Source organism: Acanthopagrus latus, chromosome 1 (assembly GCF_904848185.1).
Source record: "Acanthopagrus latus isolate v.2019 chromosome 1, fAcaLat1.1, whole genome shotgun sequence".
NCBI classification, from domain to species: domain Eukaryota; kingdom Metazoa; phylum Chordata; class Actinopteri; order Spariformes; family Sparidae; genus Acanthopagrus; species Acanthopagrus latus.
This window is the reverse complement of record NC_051039.1, coordinates 29,468,645-29,494,405: the sequence shown is the minus strand read 5'-3', so window position 1 is coordinate 29,494,405 and position 25,761 is coordinate 29,468,645. Positions and strand designations below refer to the sequence as shown.

General features: G+C 40.3%; 1 protein-coding gene across 7 annotated transcripts in view; it reads right to left on the bottom strand.

Annotated features, from left to right (window-relative positions):
• LOC119026073 (VPS10 domain-containing receptor SorCS1) overlaps positions 1 to 25,761 on the bottom strand; it is a 183,179-nt gene that overhangs the window by 19,724 nt on the left and 137,694 nt on the right. For all 7 annotated transcript variants that reach the window (XR_005077035.1, XR_005077036.1, XR_005077037.1 and 4 more), the window contains exons 9-19: positions 25,300 to 25,479; positions 24,071 to 24,217; positions 22,214 to 22,316; positions 16,654 to 16,730; positions 14,885 to 14,976; positions 14,421 to 14,528; positions 10,851 to 10,968; positions 7,766 to 7,899; positions 4,573 to 4,686; positions 2,865 to 3,036; positions 120 to 306 (exon numbers count right to left, since the gene is read on the bottom strand). Coding sequence is in view for 3 of the 7 variants with exons in the window: in XM_037110191.1 (XP_036966086.1) it covers positions 120 to 306; positions 2,865 to 3,036; positions 4,573 to 4,686; positions 7,766 to 7,899; positions 10,851 to 10,968; positions 14,421 to 14,528; positions 14,885 to 14,976; positions 16,654 to 16,730; positions 22,214 to 22,316; positions 24,071 to 24,217; positions 25,300 to 25,479 (1,432 nt within the window). In the remaining 4 variants the exon portion in view is untranslated. The remainder of the gene's footprint in view (positions 1 to 119; positions 307 to 2,864; positions 3,037 to 4,572; positions 4,687 to 7,765; positions 7,900 to 10,850; positions 10,969 to 14,420; positions 14,529 to 14,884; positions 14,977 to 16,653; positions 16,731 to 22,213; positions 22,317 to 24,070; positions 24,218 to 25,299; positions 25,480 to 25,761) is intronic.

The following is a 25,761-nucleotide window of genomic DNA, read 5'->3' as shown; positions in this document are numbered from 1 at the left end:
ATGTGATAAAAAAGTGCAATGCAGAGAGAGCCGAGAGTGCTCGAGAGTGCAAAAAACTGACAAAACTCCTATCTAAATAAATACATTTGTATCTTTAAACAAACTCCTCAGTAGCTCACATGTTACATGCAGGTAGAGCATGGTAGTCTCAGAGCCGAGGCTGTTCTCCCCGGTGGCGGTCACCCGGTAGATCCCCACGGTTTTGTAGATGTGTTTGATCCCGTCCTCAATGGAGCTCACGTTGGAGTAGGTCACAGCATGGCCGTCGCCAAAGTCCAGCGTGATGCTCGTCCTCGCCCCGTCGCCCTGCACAGAACAAACATTCTCAGGGAGTCCGCAGGTCCCTCAGTCGCCCACACATTCACTCTGGTTTCCAAAAAACCTGCTGCATCACGCTTCACTGAAACAGAAGACTTCTGGGAAAAAGGTGCGTGATGGTCAAAAAGGTTATGTTCTCGTCATTGTGTTTGGTACTTTAGATGGACAGGTGCACCAAAGGGTGTCTATAGTCTGAAATCAACATCAGTGTGTGATGAATTGCTACTCCCTTCAGAGCCATAGTTAGGGTTACCAGATTAGGGTTAAGTTCACCTTAACATCATGAGTCATGAGTCCAAAAAAAAAAAAAACAACTTACTCTTCATTACCTCGACTGTCCTTCATGAGAAAAAAGAAGCATGATGGCTGTGTTTTATGCAACAGTGTGTAAATTATTATTATTAGTTTCGTAAAATGATTTGTATTTTTTTTAATTTAAGCAACCTGGTGCCTGTCACACCTGTCCATGTAACATTAGTCCTCTTCATGGCTGCCTGCCTGCCCGCAGAACTAATTTACATGATAAGAAAAATAGAATTAATAATGACTGGAACTTTTTTGCAGATGATCAGAATGTCACAGTGAAGCTGACCTTTTGGATATATGAATGTCATAACTTTATCATTTTTATCCTGCTAAAGTGTAATTGTATCCTAGTTATTAAATGAATTGTCGTGCAATTGCCAAACCCTGGAGTCCCTGCTAATGGAGAGCCGCAACAGTGCCCCTCTGTGCGCAACACCAAAAAGAGTATTTCACATGGTTACTATAACTAATCACAACCTGGATTTAATGTAATTTTCAGGAAAGGAAAGACAGGATTCTGGACAACTGATCATCATTCGTGACAGTCCTTAATTTTTCAGGATGTCTAATCACCCTAGCCCAAGAAGACTGAGATGCATTGGCTCTGTATCGATGTATATCAATGTAGTCTGTATACTTATTTGTTTATAACTGTCCTCAGTAATACTAGTTGGTTTCAAACGAGTGATTTACTAAATTGCAAGACATATCTAAGCTAATTCAAACTTTTGTCGTGTAAAAAGTTGATAACCAGGACATGTGTAGCTGCTTTTGATTAAAAACAATAAAAACAAGATGTCTGGTGTAACAACACAAGTTAGTGTAGCTGCAAAAATGATAGTTTAAGGGGATAATTTTATGATGGTTTGATTCATTTATATCTGTACTTTCATTTACATGATTTAAAAATGTCAGGGTGCAGCTTCCTGGGGTACAACCAGCTCCGGGTGAAGGTCTAGAGAGGTGAGCATGGATGTATTGTTTCAACTGGACAAAATTCCATTCATTGCTCACCCAGTGCAAAAAACAAAAAAGGGTTCATCCATTTTCTATGTTGTGTAGCATGTTGTACATGCACAGTCCACTACTTTACACTGGGATGTCACACACTTATATAACCGATGAAACACTCACACACACAACTCAAAGAGTTTTGATATGCAGTTTTAAAGCTCCAAGACATGTATTTTATAATGGTGCTCTGTGGGGAAATGCTTTTCAGGCCACATATTTTTTTAGCTCCTGTCACAAATTGGCAGCAAGGCTGAGTGGCAGCTCCACACTCTCTTAATCCATTCATGGCTCTATGGTGGTGTGGCTGTGTCACTATGTCAAATCACTTTTTGGTTCAGAAGACCAGCAAAGGCTATCAGGGCTGTTAGTGAAGGCTTTACAGTGTAAACTGTGTCCTAAATCTTCGTATTCGATACTGACACAAAACACTGTGTATGTTTTATTTTATCATGCAAATCCAGTCAGTAGCAGTATGATGATGACATGACATGATCGGAGCTGAGCGTAGTTCTTTGTCCCCATAGAAACGATCCAGCCAGGGGGACATAGTCTATAGTGGCAAGCAGGAGACACAGCTGCCAGCATCAGCCAACTACAATTCCTACTCCACATTTTTAACAATTTGACTGTGAAACATGGTTGTCACTTGGCAGGAGAGATACACAAGAATGCAACAAGTGTTTCTAGTGTCACTTTCACTTTGATACAGTATGTCTGAAGGGAATACTGCTTTCTAGAATACTGAATTAGACTTTGTAAAGATGGGTTATGTGGAAATTATCTCTGACTTTAAAGCATGACTTTTTTTTTTTTTTTTAACCATAAAATTACAGCCTCAAAATCATTTTGATGGTACAGTTTCATGTAATAGTATGGATGGTCTCTCCGTCACAGCCACTCTCCTTATCATTTGTTCCTGCTCTGCTCTCACTTCAGTGACAGGGTAGATTCACAGCATTACATACATGTTTACTTTAAGACACATACCACTGTTAGGACGTAATGAGCTTCACTTGTAGTTAGCCCCTACTTTATATGTGACAAATTGTTCCAGCCCTTGGCTATGTATTTATGACAGTGCTGTTGCACAAAGGAACTGTGGGGGTCCTAAATTGCACAAAATGCGAAATGCTTCTTAATGTTTTTTAAACTGTGCATACATTCTAAATATAATGAGATGTTCTTGGGGTAACAGTTCATTTTGAGAAGCACAGAAAACAGTTTACCTCCTCAAGAAAAACAAGGAAGGTGACATTGGTTCCCAGTGTAGCTGTCAGCGTGCCCTCGCTGGTGACCAGGTGGAGACCTCTGGGTGCTTGGATGGGACACTGCTGCCTTCTGGCTGTGTACTCCATGCTGACTCCAGCTGTACAGTTATTAGACACCACTTTTCTGTAGCTGGGGTTGGAGAACACAAAAAGCTTGTGTGACTGACTGCGGGAGAGCAAAAACTCTGTCACCCTGATGCGAATAAAACAAAGCAATTGTTGCAGGAGCAAAAAAATAACAGCAGTGCGCTTGATTTCAATTATCCAGAGTAGCGGGGGTACTGTGTTTGGAAAGAGACACTGCTGATTACATGTTTGTTTGTCGAAGCTGTGTGAATCACTTGACTGTACGGGGGCGCAGATAGATAAAGGTGGAAATCTCAGAAGCTGGACGAATAACTAGCTATCTGCATGGCTACAAATCATGAGAAGTAAATGACTAAATGGTTTGGAGAGTCGAGCCCTAAAAATGTATTCTGCGCCATTTCAAACAGAAAATCTGAGCTTGTGCCATCACCAAAGATACAAGTGAGTCTAGTGAGCTGCATGTTTCCTCTGTCTGCCATGCTCCATAAACAGTCCATACACTGGAGACTCTACACCAAACACATACGAATGAAAATGTCTAACTCACTTTGGGGTGTTGTTAGCGTGGTGACTGGGCATAAACAGGAGTATAACCCGGGTGCCCTTTGGCAAGGATTCTAAACTGTGTAAGAGAATGGCTGCTTCTGAAATGACCCCATATTTACTATATTAACTGTCTGTCATTTTGGTTGAGTATCCAAATTTGTGTGTTGAAATAGGCGTACTTGAGAGCACCCTCAAATACTCCACAGCCGAAGGACAAAAATCATATCCATTACTTGCAGAAAGTAGTGTTTGTTCAAAGGACAATCTTTTCATAAGCATTTGTCTGGGAAATGTAAATGTTCAATTTTACTTTTTTGCAAGCACTTTCAAGACCTCTTACCCATGTTGGTTTAAAAGATTAAATACAACCATGTGCTCATCAGTGCAGCTGATGCTGCAGTGTTGGTGTTGTTCCTGTTGCTGTAGGAAACATTTACAGCAACTTATGCAAAAGTGACAACTCCACAGCAAGTTCTTGTGGCTGGATAACGCAGGTCTTTCACCCAGGAAACCTTGGTTTTTCCCAGCTTATTTCACTTTTTTAGTTTTGTCCTTTGCAGTTTGGAGTAAATGAGAAGTTTACAATATCTTTAAAAAAGTGTAAGAGCGATAAAGCTCGTGCAAGCAGAAGGGTTGGGTTGATGGTCTGGACACATTAGCACATTTTCACCCCAACCTCGATCTTTTCCTTAATCTAACCAGGTAGTTTTTGTGCCAACTGCTTGTAACCATGTGACCATGACGACCTAATCAGTTTGTCTTAAGTCATATTTCACACTGAAGTGGGTACTGAATCTTTCATTCACACTATTTTCAAAGCCTTGACATGACTCACAAGTATTTTTTCTCCTGCACTAGATTACATCAGTGCCTGTGGGTAATGATTGTTTTTTTAAAAGTGAATGTTTGATCATATAGCCCACACGTTCGCCAGCTTGTCCATTTTGTCCCTCAGAAACTAATTAATGTACCCTGAACTATTCGTAAGAATGTGTGTGTCGATTCGGCTCTGCTCTCAGGTCTGTGCTTTTACCCAGTGCTGTTAAGGAATGTCATCCCCATGGTGCAACTCCTGGACATCGATGATGGATGGAACCAAAAGGCGGGGGTGCACTTGCCATTCGTCCGTCTCTCATAGCCGTAATCACTGTTATGATCCGAGTAGACACAAACACAGCAGTTAAGTTAAGCAGTTATCCTCAGTTATCAGCCCACACAGGATGCGATTGATACTATTAACATTTCCATTAAACACAACAAGATGCAAACCACATGTTCCCTGGTCCACCAAATCCCTGTGTGAGCCAGAATATTGATTTTATTTTATTTTATTTTATATTTTTTTTTCATTCCTGAGACTGTGCTTGGAAAACTTGATTAAAGACGACTTTTTTCAGGTTAGAATAACACTCCCAAAATGACTGATATTACTCACAGGAAAAAGTCAATGAAAAATTAATGAAACATTCAAAGCTGAAAAAAACATCATCTGCGCTGTAGTTTAGACTTATTGGACTCTTATTAAAATTGTGATACGCAATTGTAGGGAAAAAAAAAACAGCGTATAAACTTAATGTCGTTTTAGTGTTTACTTCAAAGTAGTTACAGCAATTGTTGTGTGCCTCCTTGGTGCTTTATAAACGCAGCCCACGAGCTGTTTGTCCTACAAATGAAAAGGCAGCGCTCACTGTGTCCCCAAAATGATAGGGACAAATTGCCCCAATTAGTACGACATGCACACAGATGCAGAAGTGTTGTGATTGTTAATGAAAGCTATTAGGCTTGGTGATTTATGATTTTGATGGTGCTTATTCCAAGAGCCGCCTCACTCAAGAGACGTGCTGATTTGGGAAAAGCAACATTAATACTGCTGATTGTTCAAAGAACAGCAGTAGCTACAAGGAGCAGCTGTGATTTTTTTTTTTATTTTTCCTCCGACCACTTTGGCACATGGTCGATGGCACACATTCAGGTAACCATCCACACGTACATAAACCCACACCCACACACAATCAGACATATACAGACACAGGTTTAGGCAGTTGAATAGGTTCCATAAAGCAGCAGCAGTAGCCAGAGCTCCTCTATAATTATAATCTGGAGGTTATGCATGACATTGATGTCATATCTTTTAATCGATCACTTAAAGCCTGTTTCCTTAAACCTGGGGACATATGACAGTGTTCATTCACACTATTTATAAGGATGTTGTTCAGTGCCAAATGTGTTAGAAATAGCTTCCTTAAAGGATAAATTCACCCAAGAATTTAAATTCAGTCATTATCTACCCACCGCCATGATGAATGCTGGGTGAAGTTTTTTTAGTCCACAAAACATTATTGGAGCTTGGCAGTAAAACAGAGTTGTAGCATTCTCCTAAACAACTGAAGTAGATATGTAATTAACAAATACCACCTTAAAAAAAATGAATGTTAATAAAGTGGCTCCATACAGCTCATTGGACGTAATCAAAGACTCCAGAATAACCTAGGTATTGATTTAAAAAATACGTTATTTACACACTTGACAAATGGTTGAGCCTGTGCACCCACACTGGACATTTTTAACTTTGCAGCTACAGTGAAGATTTTAACTTAAAAATGGCTGTAAATCAGACATTTTCCAACAACGTGGTCTTTGGTTTTTTGATGAGACTTGGATGAAGCCTTTTTTTTTCCCCGTTTACTTGAGTTGCAATGTATTAGGTGGTCTTAATGTTTTACTAAACCTAACCCAATTCACCATCTGTGTAAGGATGAGTAGATAATGACAGAGTGTATGTTTTTGGGTGAGCTGTTCCTTTAACACTTAACTTCTGTTATTTGTTCTTTCTTCTGAGGTTTGTATTCAATACAATGAATTAGTGTTTCCACAAACACGGTGTAGTGATGGTTATAAAGCGTTGCCAGCATGTCAGTATGCAGACCAAACACAGTCTTTACTGTGTTCTTGTACATTGTCCCGCTGTGCAACTCACAAATTAGATTGTTACCAGTGTGACAAACGGGTAAACATTCACAGTTGGAGTAGTTCCAAACATGTACGGACTATTGTTGCCTGGTTGAGAAACATTCATTAAAAACTACATTGCCCAGCTGTGTAGGAAATAATTTAGACTACTTATTTATGAGCTATTTTTAAGGATTTCCAGTACAATTTCAGGGTCAGATTTGAGGGCCACAGACAGAAGTGTGAAAAATCTGAAATTAAATTGATTAAAAAATAAATAAATAAAAAAAAAAAAAAATCCGAACTAATGTAGTTAACAATGGATTTCTTGTATACTAACCTTAAAAACAGTATACTATGAAAGAACTACATACTACATACTAGTTTGTACTATTAAACTGTAGTAATTGGGGCACAGTGTCAGCCCTTGAATGAAATGAAAGTTTGTACTATTAAGAAAGCACTGTTGAAAGCTCTCTGCATTTTACTGCCACACTGAACACAGGATCCAAAGTTCAATTTAAAGTTCATTCTGGCTTGACTGTTGATGACATTGTGATGTGATGCCAGAACGCTGTTTACACTGTTATTCAAACCAGACCAGCAAACCAAGATACGGTATAGTTGCTGAAATGTGAGAGAAGGAATATGTTTCTGGTTCCAGGGAATTTGGCTTCATTCCTCTTTTGCACACTTGTTTGAACAACTCATTGTTTTGATTCCTTTTCAACAATCCACAAGTCTTTCAGCCAGAGAGAATAGATTTATTTCAGCCAAAGAGAAACATTCAGATTAAGTGTTTGCATGGTAATTAGGCACTATCCTATTGAACGGATTATCAAGGGTTTCCACCAATTAAGATTGGATCAGACTCTTCAGATTGAGGTACAGTAGATACGTGAGGCTTTCTTATTCTGAATATTCGTGGAATATTAAGTTCCATATTAAGGACTTTTGTTGGACCTTGCTCTAATTCATGTAAAAATACAAAACTACATATTTTGCATGCAGTCACTATGAGTCTTTATATAAGACGTTTAACACCCACATATTTCAAACTTCCTGCCCCAGTTTGTAACCTGGGCTTCGGTTTATAGATTTGGAGGTACAGAGTCCACCCGCAAGCTAAAATAACCCTGATGGCTTCATTAGCTGCAGAAAACAGTAGAGTAAACTGACTGTGGTGGTTTTCTCCTGTAATAACAATACAGAAGGGAACACAAATAGGACAGTATTATAAGATGGTTAAAAAAAAAGAAGAAGAAAAGCACAATTACCATTCAAAATCAGCCTCCGTGCATTCACAGGGGCCCGACGTCATGGACACAGAGTATGTCTTTCCCATAACACACCTGGATGTGGGCTTCAGCTTTCTGTAGATTCTTTTCACCCCCATGAGGCACGGCTCTCCCTGTGGGCCCGATTCCAGGAGAGAACCGAGAGGAGAGAGTTTAAAAAATTAGCTACCCTTGGAACTTGCCTTCATAAATAATTTACATGGTGCAGCCAAGCGTGTGTGCCTCTCACTGTGTGTGAGAAGCACTGGCGCCTTACTTCAGCGTGTTGTGCATCCCTGTTCAGTGAATTTTTACAGGCTTGTGCTGTTTGGTGTGCTTAACTTAACAACTGTTCCTCCTTGCATGTGTCACACTGGTGAGTGTGCTGCTTGAGCTCTTTTTTTTAGAGATTTTTTTTTTTTTTTTTTGAGATATTGAGATGAACGAATAAGAAGCAGCTTCAGTTGCAAAAAGCTGCCAGCACCCGTTCCATTTTTAGCCACGTATCAATGCGTAGGAAGCGAATATAAAATCAGCTGGGGTACAAAAAAATATGATAACACCAGAATGTTTCACTACACCCTTCACTACACTGCTGCTCAGGGTTTTTTTTTGTTTTTTTTTTTCCAGCAGAACATTCAGCCTTTGTGCATTAGGTGTCAGTAGTGAGATGCTTAAAAAATCAGGCTGTATCCACAAATAGACTTCCAGCTCCTGAAAATGGCCCTAACTTTCCCAGTGGACTGAAAACACAAACACTGTCCTCTGTTTTTAGGTAGTGTTTTGCGGCAGACCAGGACTTATTGCACCTATTTTAGGATGGTTAGCCCAGTAATTGGCTTGGACTCTTGTTGAATGCCATACTATAAGTTCTGATCATTAGCCTGCTCTGAGCATATGGGTGTCTAAACCAATTACAGAACTGGGCCATAAATAAAGGTGTGCTCTAACTCCCTGGCTCAGCCTCAGGCCTGACCAGGTTGAGGGGTTTTTTTTTGGGCAAGTTTAATCTATGCAGGGGGTAGAGAGATAGAGTTGGTTCACTCAGAGCATCAGCAGGAATCTGCATAAGTGCTCTGGGACCTGAGAGACGTCCAGCTTTAGTCTCCTAACTGCGCAGCCAAGCTAAAAGCAGAGACGGTCAGCCATCGATTTCACATTACTGGCATTTGATCAAGTGGCCCCGCTCAACCTAACCTGTGTTTCAACCAAACAGACTACAGGCTGCAGATTGAATTTTCCATGAAGTAACTGGCATCTTATTTTGTAATAATAGCCCATTAAGTCAAAACTTAAAATCCTCGTTAGGGATTTTGTTTATGCAGCAGAACAGAGTTGCATCCATCGGCTCAGAGTTCTGACATGAGATACATAAGCTGCTTGGAATCACTTCCTCTATGTTACCCTGACACTGTTTTACTGTCTCTGTCTCTGTTGTATCTGAGTCTCCCAAATTCTTTGTGCACCCTGAAACATTCCCACAATATAATGCTTTTGATAGAGGTGCACATCAAAGGCTGTATCTGAAATAACTTCCATCGTACTATATAGTGCAAATTCTTTATAGATGTAGAAATTACAGTCGTGCCAAAATTCACCTCAACTACTGAGCGTCTCATATAGTGGAAGATGAAAATGCGTAAACAAGGGAGTCATTTTGGAGACAGCTAAAGTTATTCAGCATTGGGTGCAGGCTGTAGGTCCCAGAGGGGCCCCTAAACCAGAGCCTCTCTTTGGACTGTTGTTCAGAAGTAAAGCTGGGGTCAAAGTAGACATGTTGTGATGACATTGGTATGTTCCCCATCCTGAGCTGGATGTTCTGATGCTGAGTACTGAAAGCTAAAATTCGAACAAGTCTAGGTTAAAACTTACTGTATGGCTGGTCTATGTCTTGTCAAGGTGCAAAACTGCAGCCAAATTCGTGGGGGAGTCAGTGGTTGAGCTAATATCAGTGCTCAAAAACTGCAGAATACTCCTTTGTGAGGGCAAGGTAATTTAGGAATGAGTTGAGTTGCTATTACATTCACAATTTACATTAATTAATCCCTTTACATGTAACCCATTATTAAGACAGATTTAAATATCACATTTCCATTTAAGCTTAACTATTCCCTGTTCTGGATTTTCCACATTTCATATTTCCCTTGTCTTATTTCATTACCATGTACAATTTCATATTTACAAATGCTTTCAGTTTGGGCATTTCCTTTACAGAGTTTTCATTAAATCAGAAACTAATGTTGTATTATTTAATTAATGCTGCCTTCATTCATTCTCTAGCTTGCTCGACCACTGCTGCTCTGTCTCGCGCTGTCCCCCTCACTGAGGTGGGGAGTCGTGCCAACTTCAAATAGAGCTTCAATGAACGGGGGACCAACAAATCCTGTACAGCATGCCTCTAATTAAACAAACTAATGATAACGGAAGGCATCATCTTCCAGCTCCATCCCTACCAGTTTGGTGGCTCTTTATGTTTTCACGGTCAGTGAACCTCAGTGTGTGGGGAGGGGAGGGCCTCAACCCTGTGACCTGTGTGCAGCAGCTGAGCGGGAAACGCTCCCGGTGACATTATAACCATTTGCACAGAAAAAAAGCCAATAGCGAATGAGCAAACGCTTCTCTACTGTCTTGACAATCCTGTAACTTTGTTGTTCACGGACATTCACGTTTGAGGGGCTGGGCCTGCTGTTGCAGTAATTACTTTCACCAGTGACTCATAAACCACCCATGTTCATCATGGTGCACATTTATTATTATTTGTCATATTTATGATTCTAAATCATAATTCATTATTATGATTTCAATTTAATATTTGACTCTTACATCTCATGTAACAATCATCTGAACTATATTTTCAATTTGAAATCGAATCATAATAAAATAATAAAGATAACGAAAACCGTGATATTTTTTCTTGCTTTCTTGGTAATTTGCAAATATCATTTTATATTAGGGGCCTGTTGACTGTTAATTTTTGACAAGGAATAAAGCAAGTGAATTTTTTTTTCAATTTTTTTTAGGATGTGTGATAAAAGTCCATTTATTTCTGTGCTGGCGTTCATTTCTGTGCTGGCATGGAGCATACCTGGTTGTGTAGGTGCCACGTCTGATAATCCGCCTCCGTACACCTCCTGTTGAAGATGGACCTGAAGTCTATTTTTACCAGCTGCCACTCCGAGCGATGACTGACGTGGCCGAATATCCTGGAAAACAGCCGTGCAGGTTGTTCATTACAGACAAAACATGGTGCAGATAATGATCAGCAGAACTGGTGTGAAAGCTTTCAGCTGATGATACTCTGTGTTTTTCTTCACAGTCAACAAATTCCATGAAAGGACCAAAAGCAACGATAAATTGAGTCGTATTCTTCTCTGCAAAACACCTCTATTGTTAAACCATTAGTAATACGCTGGTGAATCACACTTTTGCACTGAGTGACATGCTCCTTTATTACTATGAACACAGGCATTGTAGTTACAACATAGAATACATCCAGCATACCTTTCACACATCAGATTGGTAATGAACCCCACAAGTGCATTATTTACTGCTGTTTGGTTCACATTTGCCAAAAACTACAGCGCCCAGCTGTTTCAGGAAATTATAAATAGTGGTACAGCTGGCACCAGACAGAGTGCAGTAACTACAATTTTTTTATCGTCTTGATGGTTGCATGTTTAAAATGTTGTAATAGACCAGAGATTAAAGCAATCCCCAAGTGGTAATTTATGAGGTTTAATCTTATAAAGTGGCTTGATTTATTTAGTTTTATTGTAAAATGTGTGATTTCTTTTTAATTGATATAGACTCTCATTGCAAAAAAACAAAAAAAACAAAAAAAACAAATCCAGTTTAATGGAAAAAAAAAATGTTGTAGTAATACTCCCTGTTTTGATAACATATTAAGTATCAAGTATGTATTACATTATTACATTAGAATTATCAACATATATATTGATCATCAAAGTGTGCAATGTAACACCTGGTTATGATTGTACTACTACTACTATTCCCAATAGCCCCTAATTTTCAATAGAGAGAGATGAGGGATGGGCCCTCAGTTTGCACACAAATGTCAGTGTAGTTGTCTGTCCTGTCAAGCTACCTAGTGCTAGCACAGTGATTTAAAAGCTATTATTACTGTCTGCTGCAATCAGTTCAACTGATGATACACACATGATGTCGATGATGTCCGCGTATTCCGTCTGAAAGTCAGATGAATATTCACATTTTTTAAATGGTCAAAAACAAAACAGAATCCAAGGTCATAAGACTAACCAGATAATGTCGATGAAGGTTCTCAGTCATAAAGTTCATAAAAGCAACTGGACATGTTTCGGTTTCTTGAAGACATTTTAACATCTTGTCCAGAGAGGACAGACGGTTTGCAAGAGGAGTAAAACAATCCATCTATATCAAACTGGAAAGACCATCTTTGAACAGAGGAGGTGGCCTATGACACTACTTATCAGCCACCTACAACACAGTACTGAGTTCCCTCCCCAGACAGCTTTACATCCATTCACACCTAGGTTCATTTAGCCCTAAACATCCCACATGAAGGCCTGTTCAGAGGCCCTAACAACTCTGAAACTCAGAGCTCACACGTGTCCTTAACGACTCTGTAAGGACACTCCCACACAGAGTTTAAAAGCCTGCAACTCCCCTCCAGTTAGTTAGAACTGAAGAAGCCCCTTGGATGAGAGGTGAAAAGTAAAAAAAAAAAAAAAAGAAAACTCAGACAAGTTCAGGCAAGTCCAGTTGCCTACAATATAGCACTTGGAGCTAGCCAGATGAATATTCCATCTCAAACAAAATTGAGTAGATGTGTTTCTATGCAGTGACTCCCCTCACCATTCATACCGCAACATATTTATCACAATCAATCTGTCAATGAGCTCTGGGGGCACCCGACCATGACAGGCACTTACTGTTAAAATGAGTACAAATTGATTAAATAAATAAATAGATAAATAAATAAGTAAACAAAAATGGTGCATGATGGTCTTATGAAAACTAATGGTGTGTCCGCCAGCTGAGAGGCTTCACGCTCAGGAACTTATTCTCAATGCAAACATTCCAGTATCATCTTTGCAGTGGCCCTTTCCGAACCAAACTCTTTTCTTTCTGTCGAGACTATTGCTTTGCATTTTCCGATTCTCTCTCTCCCTCTCTGTCTCTCCAGCTGTGCCCCATCTCTGTCCTGTAGAGCCGACAACAGAGCCGACTGTCAGTCTGTCATTTGTGGCAGGTGTCATGAAACATTGATGAAGTGGCTGTGGAAACCCTTTGGTGACACGTGCCAAATACCTAAATCTCTGCTGCAATAAGGGAGTTGTGCTGCGTCATAGCATATGCACGCACTCCAGCTCTGGGCTATTGTAATGACATATGTGAAAGAACACAGAAGGAATCTTCATAAATCAGGTTTCTGAAGACACACTAATTCAAACGGTGCACTTTAACAATTTCAAATGCTGCTTATACTTTCTTTTTTTAAAGTGAAGTTTCTTGTCTGTTTTCTCTGGAATTCTTTTTTTTTTTTTTCATTATTTTGATCATTTTCCTTCATGTTCATCAAATGGACGGTCACGCTGTCGCTCGCCGCTCAAGCATTGATCTCCTGTGATCATAATCTGGAGACAGACAGTTTTGATGTTGGCTAGACCTTGAGAGAAATCTTTCTTATTCATGAAAAGGCAAACAGACAGTCAGGGATGCTGAATCGAGGAGGCTTGCATATAGATGCACCCAGCACTGACTCGGGTTAAAGCAGAGGAGACCAGTACATGTGTGTATATATATACACACACACACACGAACAAAAACCTTTCTAAGGCCACTTGGAGGTAAAATATATAGGCTTTAATATATTTCCCCTGGAGACTTACCGTGACCCTAATTATAACCACTACCTGACTAATCCTGAAAATAATACATGAGCCTCTCTGCACTCACAACCTCAATATCCTGTGTGTTTAAGGAATTGAGGGCAGGTGCAGTTTTGATAGGTTAGGGAGTCCGAATGACTGATAAGTACAGATTGTGTAGCCAGCTCCTTGTTATTGGAAGGTTGTTGGTTCGATTCCCCTGGTCTGCAGTATGTTGGGCATATTGAACCCCAAAAACTGCTCCTGACGTGCTGGTCTGCACCTTGCATGGCAGCCACTGCCATCAGTGTATGGATGTATTATTGTAAGTCGACAAAAGGCATCTACTAAATGTAAATTTACAGTTTTAACGTACGTTGTACGTTGAGTTTACAGCTATTTACATTTTCTTCATCAAAGGTTACAGCTTCACAACATTTCATTTAGTATCGAAACTATTTCTTTGTATCAATGAAAATAGATATATTTTTCAATGTGCTACATTTAACAGTGTTTTTAATAAAAGCACTAATAACCAGCAACTATACATGACTTTGTGTCACTTTCCAAACATTTGGGCTGCAGTTTGTTGCCCTTGTATATGTTGTTGAGTGGCTTTTGACTCAGAGCAATAGTTTGCTTACCTTACCACACACACACACACACACACACACACACACACACACACACACACACACACACACACACACACACACACACACAGACAGAAGGGCTATTTTTTGTTTTGTTGCTTTAATTAACGTTTTGACAAATCTGTCACTTACGTCATGATGAGCGTCTCCTCCCCGGGCTCTCCCAGCACCCCGTCCACAAACAGAGGAGAGCTGGTGAAACTGTACTTGTTCCACTGTCGTCCTTCATCGAAGCTCAACCTGGGAACACAAACAGCTGTGGAACAACGCACCGTTGCTCACCCTTCGCCCCAACTATGTGCGAAAGCTAATGACCCAGACAATTGTCTGACAACTTTATTTCATATTTGGCACAGGGCTGAGTCACTGATCAGTGGAAACCAGACTCATTACGGCTTCAAACACAGAATGGTGAAATGGAATGACAATTGTAAAAGCGGAATTCTCCATGGTTTGGTGGATTTTCTGCACAGAACAATATCGTCCATCAGTTCCAAGACAAACTAATTTCCCTTTGTTTGACTAACTTAAGACTTGCTTTCTTCGGGGGAATTAGTCATGCTGTGACAAACGGTGTCTCTGTCATAACGACTCACCACAGGTGCCGGATGGGAAGCGGCGTGTGTCTTATTGCGACTAACGCGCCTCCTTGGTCGAGATACAGCACTGCGTACTCCTCATTGAAGATCTGCCGGGACACAAAAAAACAGAGTGCTCACTCTACAGCGGCTTGTTACCCGTTTGCATGTCCAACACACCCGCGCTGTCTCAATCAAGTGAGCAAAGTAATATTACACCACACACACACACACACACACACACACACACACACACACACACACACACACACACACACAGCATACAATGTGGATAAGCTTGTAATGATTATTTTTCACTGAGGTGTTTAATCAAACACAGGCCCCATAAATTGAAATCATCAGGATCAAGTGAGGTAAGGCCCACCCATCAGCACTGAATGCAGGGACTCAAATAACCCTTAAGATTACATTTGATGATGGATCTTAAAAGAACACTGGCTAGTGTTTGGAGATTAAAAGCCTGTATGATAAAATCACAGAGTGAGCAAGGGAGGAGGAGGAGGAGGAGGAGGAGGAGGAGTTGGAGGAGGAGGATATTTTCCATGAGAGGATAGAAGGTCAGTGAAACCCATGCTGCTCCATATGGCATGCTGTGATTAGACTGGGCACTTCACTGGAAACATTAATTATCAGGTGTGAGTCTGTGATATTCATAATATAACATATATATGCTGCTGCCAGCAGCTGTCATTTCGACGGAGTTGAAGTCAGTATTTTTGTATTATCTGCGTAAAGATTTTGTCAGTTACTTGACTAATGCAATATTCATGAGGGCCAACATTTACATTCAAATGGCAACACATGCAGTTGACAAGCTAGGGGCCAGCATTATTAGGCACTGCTTCATCCAATTTCTGATTTGGGAACTCCCCACCTTAGTCTGATCACCTGCCACCACCACATCTATCAAAGAGAAACAGCTAGCGCTTAACTGTTAAAAGCCGTGGGTGCTTTGGTGGGTGCGAGTGTGGGAGTTTTATTTGATGAGTGCAGGATCTGTTTATTTGTCAGACTGAATGGCATCACAACATCCCCTGTCCCCTTGTAGCAGGGGGTTGCATCTGTACTTATGGAGATATAAATAATAATATGAAGATCCTTAGTCTGAACCAAGACGGCAAACTTGTATTGTGTTTTCAGATCCAGCAAATGCAGACACTCTTTTCTGTTGCAGTGAAAGAAGACATAAACACCAGATGAAGGCATGTTTTTCAATAAACAAGGACGAAGAATTAGATCGATTTACATTCTGACCCAAGTTTTGTGCCTATTCAAGTATACATTTCTGTGCACCATGGTCACCATGGAGTTGAATAAACCAGCACAGACAAAATGACACCAAAACCCTGCAGAGACTCTTCGCGTTGTTTTGCATCACATGAGTATTTTGGTACAACATTTTTACCAGTCAGTGTGGCAAAGAGGCTTCCAAGATTAACTAATTAAGTGCATAATCAAAGCCTTGGACAGCCATGGCCCAATTAAAACCCTGCTGGTATCAATGTGTTCCTCAGTCAGCAGCGCACCACTGAAGTTGACAGTGTGTCGCCTAACAACGCCGGCCCCCTTTAAAGTCACTCAACGGCTTTCATATATCCACCCAGAACTTGAAGACAGGCTATTTATAATCTTAAATATGACAAAAAATAGCTGCGGAGGTATTACAGTTTCCATATTTCCCAAATAAAGTGAGGTTGAGTTTCATTTTCAGCTTGAACTTTTACAGTACGACATTATAAAGGAAAAAAAAAAAAAAGTCCCCTCACCTGTCGCCATGTGTTTCCTGCATCCGAGGTGATAAACACGCTGACGTTGCTGGTGGTCAGCTCTGAGCCAATGGAGCCTTGAGAGACAGACGCCATTCACAGAAGAGACACAAGACAAGCTTCAGGAAGTGTTTGGGATGGGGGGGGGGCGGGATTGCGTAATGCAGACACAGGAAATGAAGTCTATTTGTGATCAAATAAGAATCCAAATTCTATAAAGAGCCTTTAGACCAGCAGTAGGGATACAGAAGGGAGCTGGAGCCTGCAGCTGCAGACTGGGGAGGTAATTATAGCACTCCATGAGATGTACTGTTACTGTAGATCTCGTAGGAGTGTGGGCAAATGTTGCAGTGCGACATTTGCCCACACCCCTAAATTAACCAATAAATCCAGATTACTGTATTCATCTTTCAGCAGTTCTGGCCATATTAAGACAAGCTTTCCTGATGCCAGCCGTGTGCAGACTGTTGTAATTGCTTTAATTTAGCCTGTAATTGGTGCCAGGTGGTTAAACACGAGGCTGTAAAGTACTGTGAGCATTTCGGCGCTCTGGTTATCCCCTTGTCGAAGCACTCCTTGAAAAAACGATTTGCTTTACAGTCCCTGTAGTGTAACCTAACATTTTTTGCTGACCTCCGGCGGTTGACGTTCTCATCTTGCTGCAGTGATGCAGACATGTGCTGTGCGTGCACACGTGCCACTCAGCTAAGACATAACAGAAATGCCGGATTTAGAGCCCAACAAACTTCCCACCAGGTGACGTCAGTGACACAGTGCTCTGCAGATTTGTGTTGAAGCCCGATGAGCCCTTTAACAACAGCAAAAACATTGTACAGCTCTGTCAGACGGTTGCTCCAGCTTCTTCGTCCCTGACTGTCTACGTTTAGCAAATATAATATATCTCCTTGCCAAATTTCATGGAGTGGTAGCTTCATACAAACTCTTATATTTTCTTGCACTTCATTGCTCTGTGTGTCTTTGATCCAACCTAAATTGAGAGCACTTTGTCTGAATTACTTGTGTGAGGCTTCAACACTTGCAGCAAAGGCAATGGAGAGGAAGAATAAAGGAGATGTGAAGGAGTGTCAGGGAGTTTGGTAAAAAAAAAAAAAAAAAAAATCTTTCTTGGTTTCACTTTCATGTTGGCAGAGGTGATGATTGTCCTTGAACGAAACATATTCTGCTTGTGTTCCAATGGCTTTTCCCGTTTGTTATGTCACAGTAACATTTTACCAAGTTAAAAGCTGTAAGTTCCATCCCATTCTTCCATTATCTACACCCGCTTATTCTGTGCAGAGTGGCAGCTGCAACTGTCAGGTCGAACTACTTTAAAAATTAAATAGAAAAACTGCTTACAGCTGCTTACATTAGGTTAGAAATGCAGTCAGAGGGCAGACACACAGACATAGACTTAAAAGCACCCACAATCACAGTTTGTGAAAATTTTGAGTCCTCAATCCACCAAAATTGCATATCTGTGTTGTGCATGAACGCTCTGAAGGGGCACATTCATTAAACATGCACATATTTTTGGTGAACGGTGAGCTGAAAGCAACTAATGAACATGAACGGGCTTCGCAAGGGGGGAACGCCTATAATATGATCAGGCATGATAAAATGGAAGGGGGTGATGTTTCATTTTGAGTAATCTATGCATCATATCTCAAGGTTTTTGCAATTCATTACACATCAACAACTGTTTTTTTTTTTTGTTTTTTTTTTTCAATGAGGAAAATTGATGATGTCCAGATAGATTTTTCATTATGGATATATTATTATTTTATTAAAATGTCCAAGAAGACACTGCAGCCCAAGGCCAGATCACAAGAGCTGCTCAAAGAATTCATTAGCTCAGGGGTCTCAAACTCAGATTATCTCGGGGCCACTGTTGGTATTGTCTTCACGTGAGAGGGCTACTACAGTCTTTAAGTACTACAAGAAAGTGCAATATTTCTGAATATGTAATTTTGTATTTCCATTACTAACATGATAATACAAAAATGTAAAAAGCCATATAAGTGCAAATCTTGTTCCTCCTAATCTTTAATAACTTATTACCTTGAACTCAACCAACAAATGAAATACAGTTGTACTTTATTTATATCCAGAAACCTGACAGCTCTCCTCAACCTAGGCTTGTTTACCGGTACCCGAGTCAAACCTCATTAAAAAAAGCATAATTATGACAAAAGAGGCACTTTTAAGATTTGCCGTGTTTTTGTTTTCGGGTCAAACTCATTTTCAGTGACATGCTAGGGGCACTTTTACAATAGCATCAAAATTGCTAGTTTTAAAACACTAAGAAGGCTCAACCCAACATGAAACTTTGCTCTCTACACATGAACACAAGCATTGAGAACATTGTTTGTGTTCACCTTAACTCACCTCCATGTTAATTTGCATTTGGAAATCAATACTTCTCAGCTGGCAGGAGGGTGGCGAGCGGAACAAGCAACTGCTAAAGTGAGTTGTTCAAAAACTTTCTTTTTAGTAAACTCTGTGTACACAAACAATGTTCTCAATGCTGGTGTTCATGTAGAGACCCTGGTGATACTACAATCAAAGTTTCATGTTGTGTTGAGGCTTCTTAGTGTTTTACAAACAGCGATTTCGATGCTATCGTAAAAGTGCCTGTAGCACTCCCATAATGAATCACATGAGTATAAAATAAGTATAACGAATTAGCCCCTACACTATTGTGGTCTGGGGATGGATGGGTGAGAGGTTCTATTGACACAGTACAGCAGGCATATCCAAACTATTCCACAAAGGGCCGTGTGGCTGCAGGTGTTTTGTTCCAGCCAGTCAAAAGCACGCAGTTTGACCAATCAAGTTTCTGAAGACTGAGACCAGTTGATTAAATGAGTCAGGTCTGGTGTGCTGCTGCTTGGTTGAAAAGAAACCTGCAGCCACATCGGCCCTTTGTGGAATAGTCTGGACATGCCTGCAATATAGCAAAAAGAATATAGCTATGAAGGTGAGCTTGTTCATTTGAATCTGTGTGACCCATTCAGACTTGTGGAAACTGGTCTTTGGATTCAAACCCAGGGCTTTTTTTTGCATGTGGTTGAAACCAGAGTACAGCATTAAAAATATCAGTTAAAGTCACCCTCATTACAAAACCGCCATATAAATCAGTTGTGCAAGCCAGGCCTATAGCCATGTTTGGCATGAACGAGGTTACGGTGAACGGTTGGTATATCAAAAGCACTGAACTTTGATGCTGAAGACGGCTGTTCATGTCCAGGTTAAAGCCAAATCGAAGCCCTTCTAATTCAGAGATCAAACCAATTCAGTCGATTGTTCTATTCCCACGTTCCTGAAACCTGTTTAATTCACAATGTTTCACAAAGGTCCAGACACCAATGCTTTTTTTTGTGTGAGCTTGGCCTTCTCCAGACACCTGAGGCGTGCGCCGATGTGTTATTGACAGTGCCGGTCCATGCGGGAGTAAATATCACTGAGGTGTGAATTCACCTGGGGGGCTGCTGAAGTCATATTCCTCCATTTCTTTGTTTTCTCCCCACTGAGTCAATGAGACTGCATGCTTTCTCCCCTGTGATCTCACAACGCTCTGAGGGCTGAACCATGAGGATTATGTAGTTTCTAGTGTGTTGGCTTTCTGTTCCGTCATTTGGCCCTCTTGAAAGGTGAGGTGACACATGTTGTACTAATACTGTGTTGGGAGTTGCACTGCCATAGTGCAGGCATGTCCAAACTATTCCACAAAGGGCCGTGTGACTGCAGGTTTTTGTTCCAACCAGTCAAAAGCACACAGTTTGACCAATCAACTTCCTGAAGACTGAGACCAGTTGATTTAATGAGTCAGGTCTGGTGTGCTAATGCTTGGTTGAAAAGAAAACCTGCAGCCACATCGGCCCTTTGTGGAATAGTCTGGACATGCCTGCCATGGTGGACTCATCACTTAACTGAAACCAAGGTTTTAAACTAACTGAAAGAATCACATTTCTTTGGGCTTTGTCTTTCGTGGTCTTTGTCTCTTCCAGTTAGCATAACACTGTGTAATGGAAAAAGGAAACTCCAAAAAGGAGATGTGCTACTCAATTTTGAATGCCATTAAGAAATAAATAAACACAAAAAAGTCTTGGACGGGTGTTTCATTTCTCCTTTGTTGCCTCATGCTGAATGAAATTTAAACACACCGTGCAATACAGAATTCATTTTACCATCTCGATCAGATGCATTCTGTCAAACCAACAACAAACGTTCACATTTCTGATTAAACCATTGTTGAGGCTAAAACTAGCTTAAATTCAGAAATATTAAATACAAAACTCAGTTTAGGTTTTTTTAAAAAACTATATTTAATTCAGTGTTGTTGCTCAAAAAATTCAATTTAAACTGTGATCCAGTATTGACTTTAAATTACACTCGAGGAGGTTTCATTTTTGAAAAGGCGTTTAAAATCACACCAACAGGTGCTAATTTTTAGACCTGTTTAAATAATAACACAGCACAATTACAAATAAATTCAACATACTGTACAAAAAATATATTTTTGGCAGGTATATGGAGGAGGAAAGATTGTGTTAGGGGTTTTCCTTACTACTTTGCAACACTGGATGGATATTTGGATTACACATAAACTGGGATTTTTATTTAGTTATGAAACTGGGTTGCAAATCAACTGGGGATAGTTGGTAGTGTATTACTTCTACCGACTCCTTTTCAGACACTGTTACTTTTGCTTGGTTTGTTTTTATTTTGTTGTTTAATTGTTGGTTTGAAATATCATATCATTCATTCATTCATTCATTCATTCATTCAATAATGGTTTAAATTTTAATCAGAATGACACTTTTATTAGGACTTGCATCAAATTATACTCTCACATACACACATTCACCTAAATATGCCTGATTTGTATCATAAAGTACCATGCATTATTCCCTGAGAAATTAAGAAAATGTTGAGAAACACAATCCTAAATAAATTAACAGGGTCTATTCTGAGCTGACAGACATCCTCCATCCAAGTTTCATTGATGTCTGTTCAATAGTTTTTTTGTGTATTCCTGCTGACAAACCAACACACCAACAGAGATCTCCCTCCGTCTGTTTAAACTTGCTACGTCCTGAAAGCAAGCTAATTGATATGATCATTTATCATATGTGCATACATCAATACATGTTAGTTCACTAAACAGCACAGAACATGTAACTCTTTTTTAATTCAGTGGCTTTAACAATTATTTAGAAAAGAACTGTTAGGAGGAGGCAGAGGTATCATTTCAGTTCAGAATGGTCATGACATAAAGGGTGGCAACTGGGGCTTTGTTTTTGAAGAAAACCGCTCACAACTCCAAGACGAAACAGTTCTACAAACATTTCAGCAACTGGCAGAGGTTTCAGTCCACAAGACAGAAAACCAGAAAACACATGGAGTAGAACTATTTTCTAATTACCAAAAAGAAGAACTCTCCAAGAGTTTCAAAATAACTTTTTTTTTTGTTTTTTTTGCATGACAACTCCTCTGAACTCCAAGAAGAAAGAGAAAAGAGAAACAACATGTCACTCAGAACAGATTCCCTCTCACCCACCTGATGCGACAATGATCCCCGGCGCTGACTCCCTGCTGGCTATGTTTCCAGATGTGTAGGGATTTGCAGACACATGGAGATGGAGATGTAACGAACAGTATGGCTGCAGAAGAGAAATCACAAACTCAATTATCACAACTTTCAAACTGAGCCGACACCAAAAATCCTTGAAAAGAATCTCCTGGACAAAGCCACTGGATGCATATCCCTCCCACCGTATGACTGACACAGGGGCCCAAAAATTAAGTTTAGAAAACCATTTTAAGTTATCAACCCATCATAATTAATTTAATATACAAAATATAATATAAAAATGACTGTCTCTTTGTTTTACTTATTTTTTGGCAAAATATTAAACATCCATATTGTTAGGAGTCTTTCTTAGTCATACTAATTAACCTTACCTTTTATGTTTTTTGGTTTGTTTTTGTTTTTTTTAATATACATATTTGATGTACTGATATCTATTGTTTTTATTTTGCGTTTGTTTGTTTCGGTGTCATGTATACCAGCGTGTGGTCACACAGTTATGACCTTATTTTAAACCAAATGTTCTATGTTCCAATAACTTTACAGTAAAGATTCCATTTAGACTGTAAATATGACCTTCAGCACATTTAGATTTAGATAATATTCTAAGTCTTGCATCAAATAGTGTTATATTTGTATATTGTATATTATATTTACACAGTAAACATACTAAAAGTATTGGACGACAATGGACATGTAAGGTGCAAAGGTAGAGTAATGTAAAGTTTGAATGGGTCCTTTGTGTCTTGGAGATGTGGTGACAGCAGTTGTTAACAGTTGTGATGGGGCCCAATGTGATATGTTTTCATGGCGGCGCTCCCTCTCCCAACTCACAGGTTTTCTCACAAACACCATTTCCCCATCGGCTGTTCCCACCATTAATTCTGATTGGGATAACCTTTACCGACACAATACTCATTATGACCCAGCAAAATGCCGGTGGTGCAGGCCATGTTGTGACAGGCTATTTAGAGGTTAATCAAAACCTCAGACATTTCCTGACAAATGACTGTATACTATGGGTGGAGGAGATGGGAGATGTATCTGCATTGCTAAGTGGTTCATCAAATCATTTTCGATTTAAAGCAATACTAAGAGAAAGATGTGCCGTGCAGACAATGTGTAGTTTGCAGTAGTGATTATAATTACATAATTCATATTGTACAAGATTATGTTTGTATGTTTATACAAGTCTATTATATTTCTTACCTTTTTATTATATTGTTTATTTTTTACTTTTATCACTGTTCATTTGTAATATTACTGTTATGTTGGCTGCTGTGGCGAAGAAATGTCCCTGTTTGACAATGAAGGAATTCTGATTTTGATTCTGATTCTGATCCTGACACAATCAATCACATCTACACTGTCATCCCACATTTTCAATAAAGCACACATCTCGAGGATGGCGACCAAAGTGGGTGCTCTTCATCGATCAACACCACATGCAGTTAGTTTCCTCACTTTTACTTTGTAACTTTGGCTTTTGACAGTAAACTCGACACGACTGGACCACAAGAAGCACCCAACTAACGGAGGCTTTCTGGAAGACAGACGGAAAAAAAGAAGCGACGGCTTCTGTCTGACACCTCTTTCTCTCTGTGTTTCTTAAATGGGAGGTCAGCTTATTGGACTGAATCAAAACGGCTGACCTTTCAGCTCAGCAGCCTCAGAGCACTCAGCTTTGACGGGCGCTGCTCTTTCCGAGCTTGGCCTCTCTTGGCTGCAAGGATCAGTCAACCTCTGTCAAGGCCTCTCTTTGATGGAAGTGCACACATATAAAAACACATATGACCGTGGCTCGTTTGCAGATATGCAGACACTCACTAGCTCACAGTGGATACTGTTGGCCCTCAGGTCTTTGCCCGGGGCCTGCAGTAGCCTCCAGTCTCTGCCTCTGTTGTAGGTGATGTACGTCTTCACTTGGTTGTCCGTTTTCCTGTTGGCTAGGAACATCCCCTTTATTCCCGCCACCTGGGAAATAAGAAAGAGAGCAACTCACAGCTCCTAATGAAAACAGAAACACACTTCACATGTCTTTAGGATTTTAGGCAGTTCCATATCTTCAAGTCACATTGCAGAAAATGAATCAATGCACTGCGAAGCAAATCAAAAACCCTGGGGCACGCACACTTACCTCTTCTGTATTCCCAACAAAACCAGACACAGCTACAAACACTGAGTGGGAAATGATCGACTGGCAGGGGACTTTTGAGTAATCAATGTGTGTCTTAAATGAATCTGACTCCTTGTTCGAGGCCCCCAGGAATATCTCAGGGATGCTGAATTGAGCCAGTGACAGCCACATAAGACAATGAAACTCCTCTTATTAGTAACTGACAGATAGCTCAATCCTGTTTGAAGGAGAGATTTAGTATATGTCTTGGGTGGCGACCTCAATCAAGACAGTAAATTTGATTCTATCAGCGAGGCCACAGCAGGACATGAGCAGCATCATCAGCAGCCTCATTATCGTATTCAGAGATATACGTTTATTCAACGTTTGGTGTTCATATGTATCTAAAAATCCTGCCTGCATTCCCGAGCCTAAACAACAGCCTTTGACACACTTTCTTCTTCCTTTTCGGATTAGGTGCATTTTGTGAAGTAATATCTGCTATTATTCATCAAAGAAAGAAATAATCTCTGCATCCCAAAAATCTATATCCCTGGCACAATCCCCTTTGTCGATGTCAGCACATTGAAGCTGCTTCGTATTCACATAATGTGATCTGAAGCCTGTAGGCCTACACCAGCAGAGTTCCTTTACAAAATGACTAAACAAGTATATTTCATCATATCTCTCTTCCAGCTCCAAAATGTTGATCAGTGTTTATTATACACTTTCAGGCTGGTCACTCATCAAGCAGGCCTTTATGTGATGCTGTTATTATAAAACAAATGCAGCAGACTCAGGGGGAGGTAGGCCTTGTCGGGGGATGGGCCTCACGTGCAGCATACAAATCTCAAACTAAAGAAGAGTCAATACTTTCAGCCCTGCGTGATACACGAAGAACAGATTTGATATAATTCCTGCCGGGTCGACGTGTGTTTACCTCATAGAGGTCGACCATTACGTTGCCCTCTGGGCCCATACTGCTGACCACGTTCTCCAGAGCCAGTGTGTAGTAGACCCCCGATGTGTCCGACACGTACAGGTTGTAGGTTTCATTCTGGTTCCACTCCTGCACAGCTGCAACCACGCGGTTTTCATCTGTACTGATCACATGCAAGTCCTGGCAGAGAGGCAAATATCAAAGATACATCATGTCAGCACACCAGTGTTTTGTATTGCTTTTTAATATACATGACATATTAATATATATTCACTCATATTTCTAACAATACTCTTTTAGCCATTGTTTTGTTTTTGTGTGCAGGCTTTGTGTGATAATATCAGGCCTCTGCTCAGCTGCCAGCAGAGCCAGACATTCTGGAGGACTAAACACCAGAGCAGGAATAAACACCCGGGTTCTGCTCTGATCCAGGGCCGTTGACTGACAAGAGGAGAGCTCAGC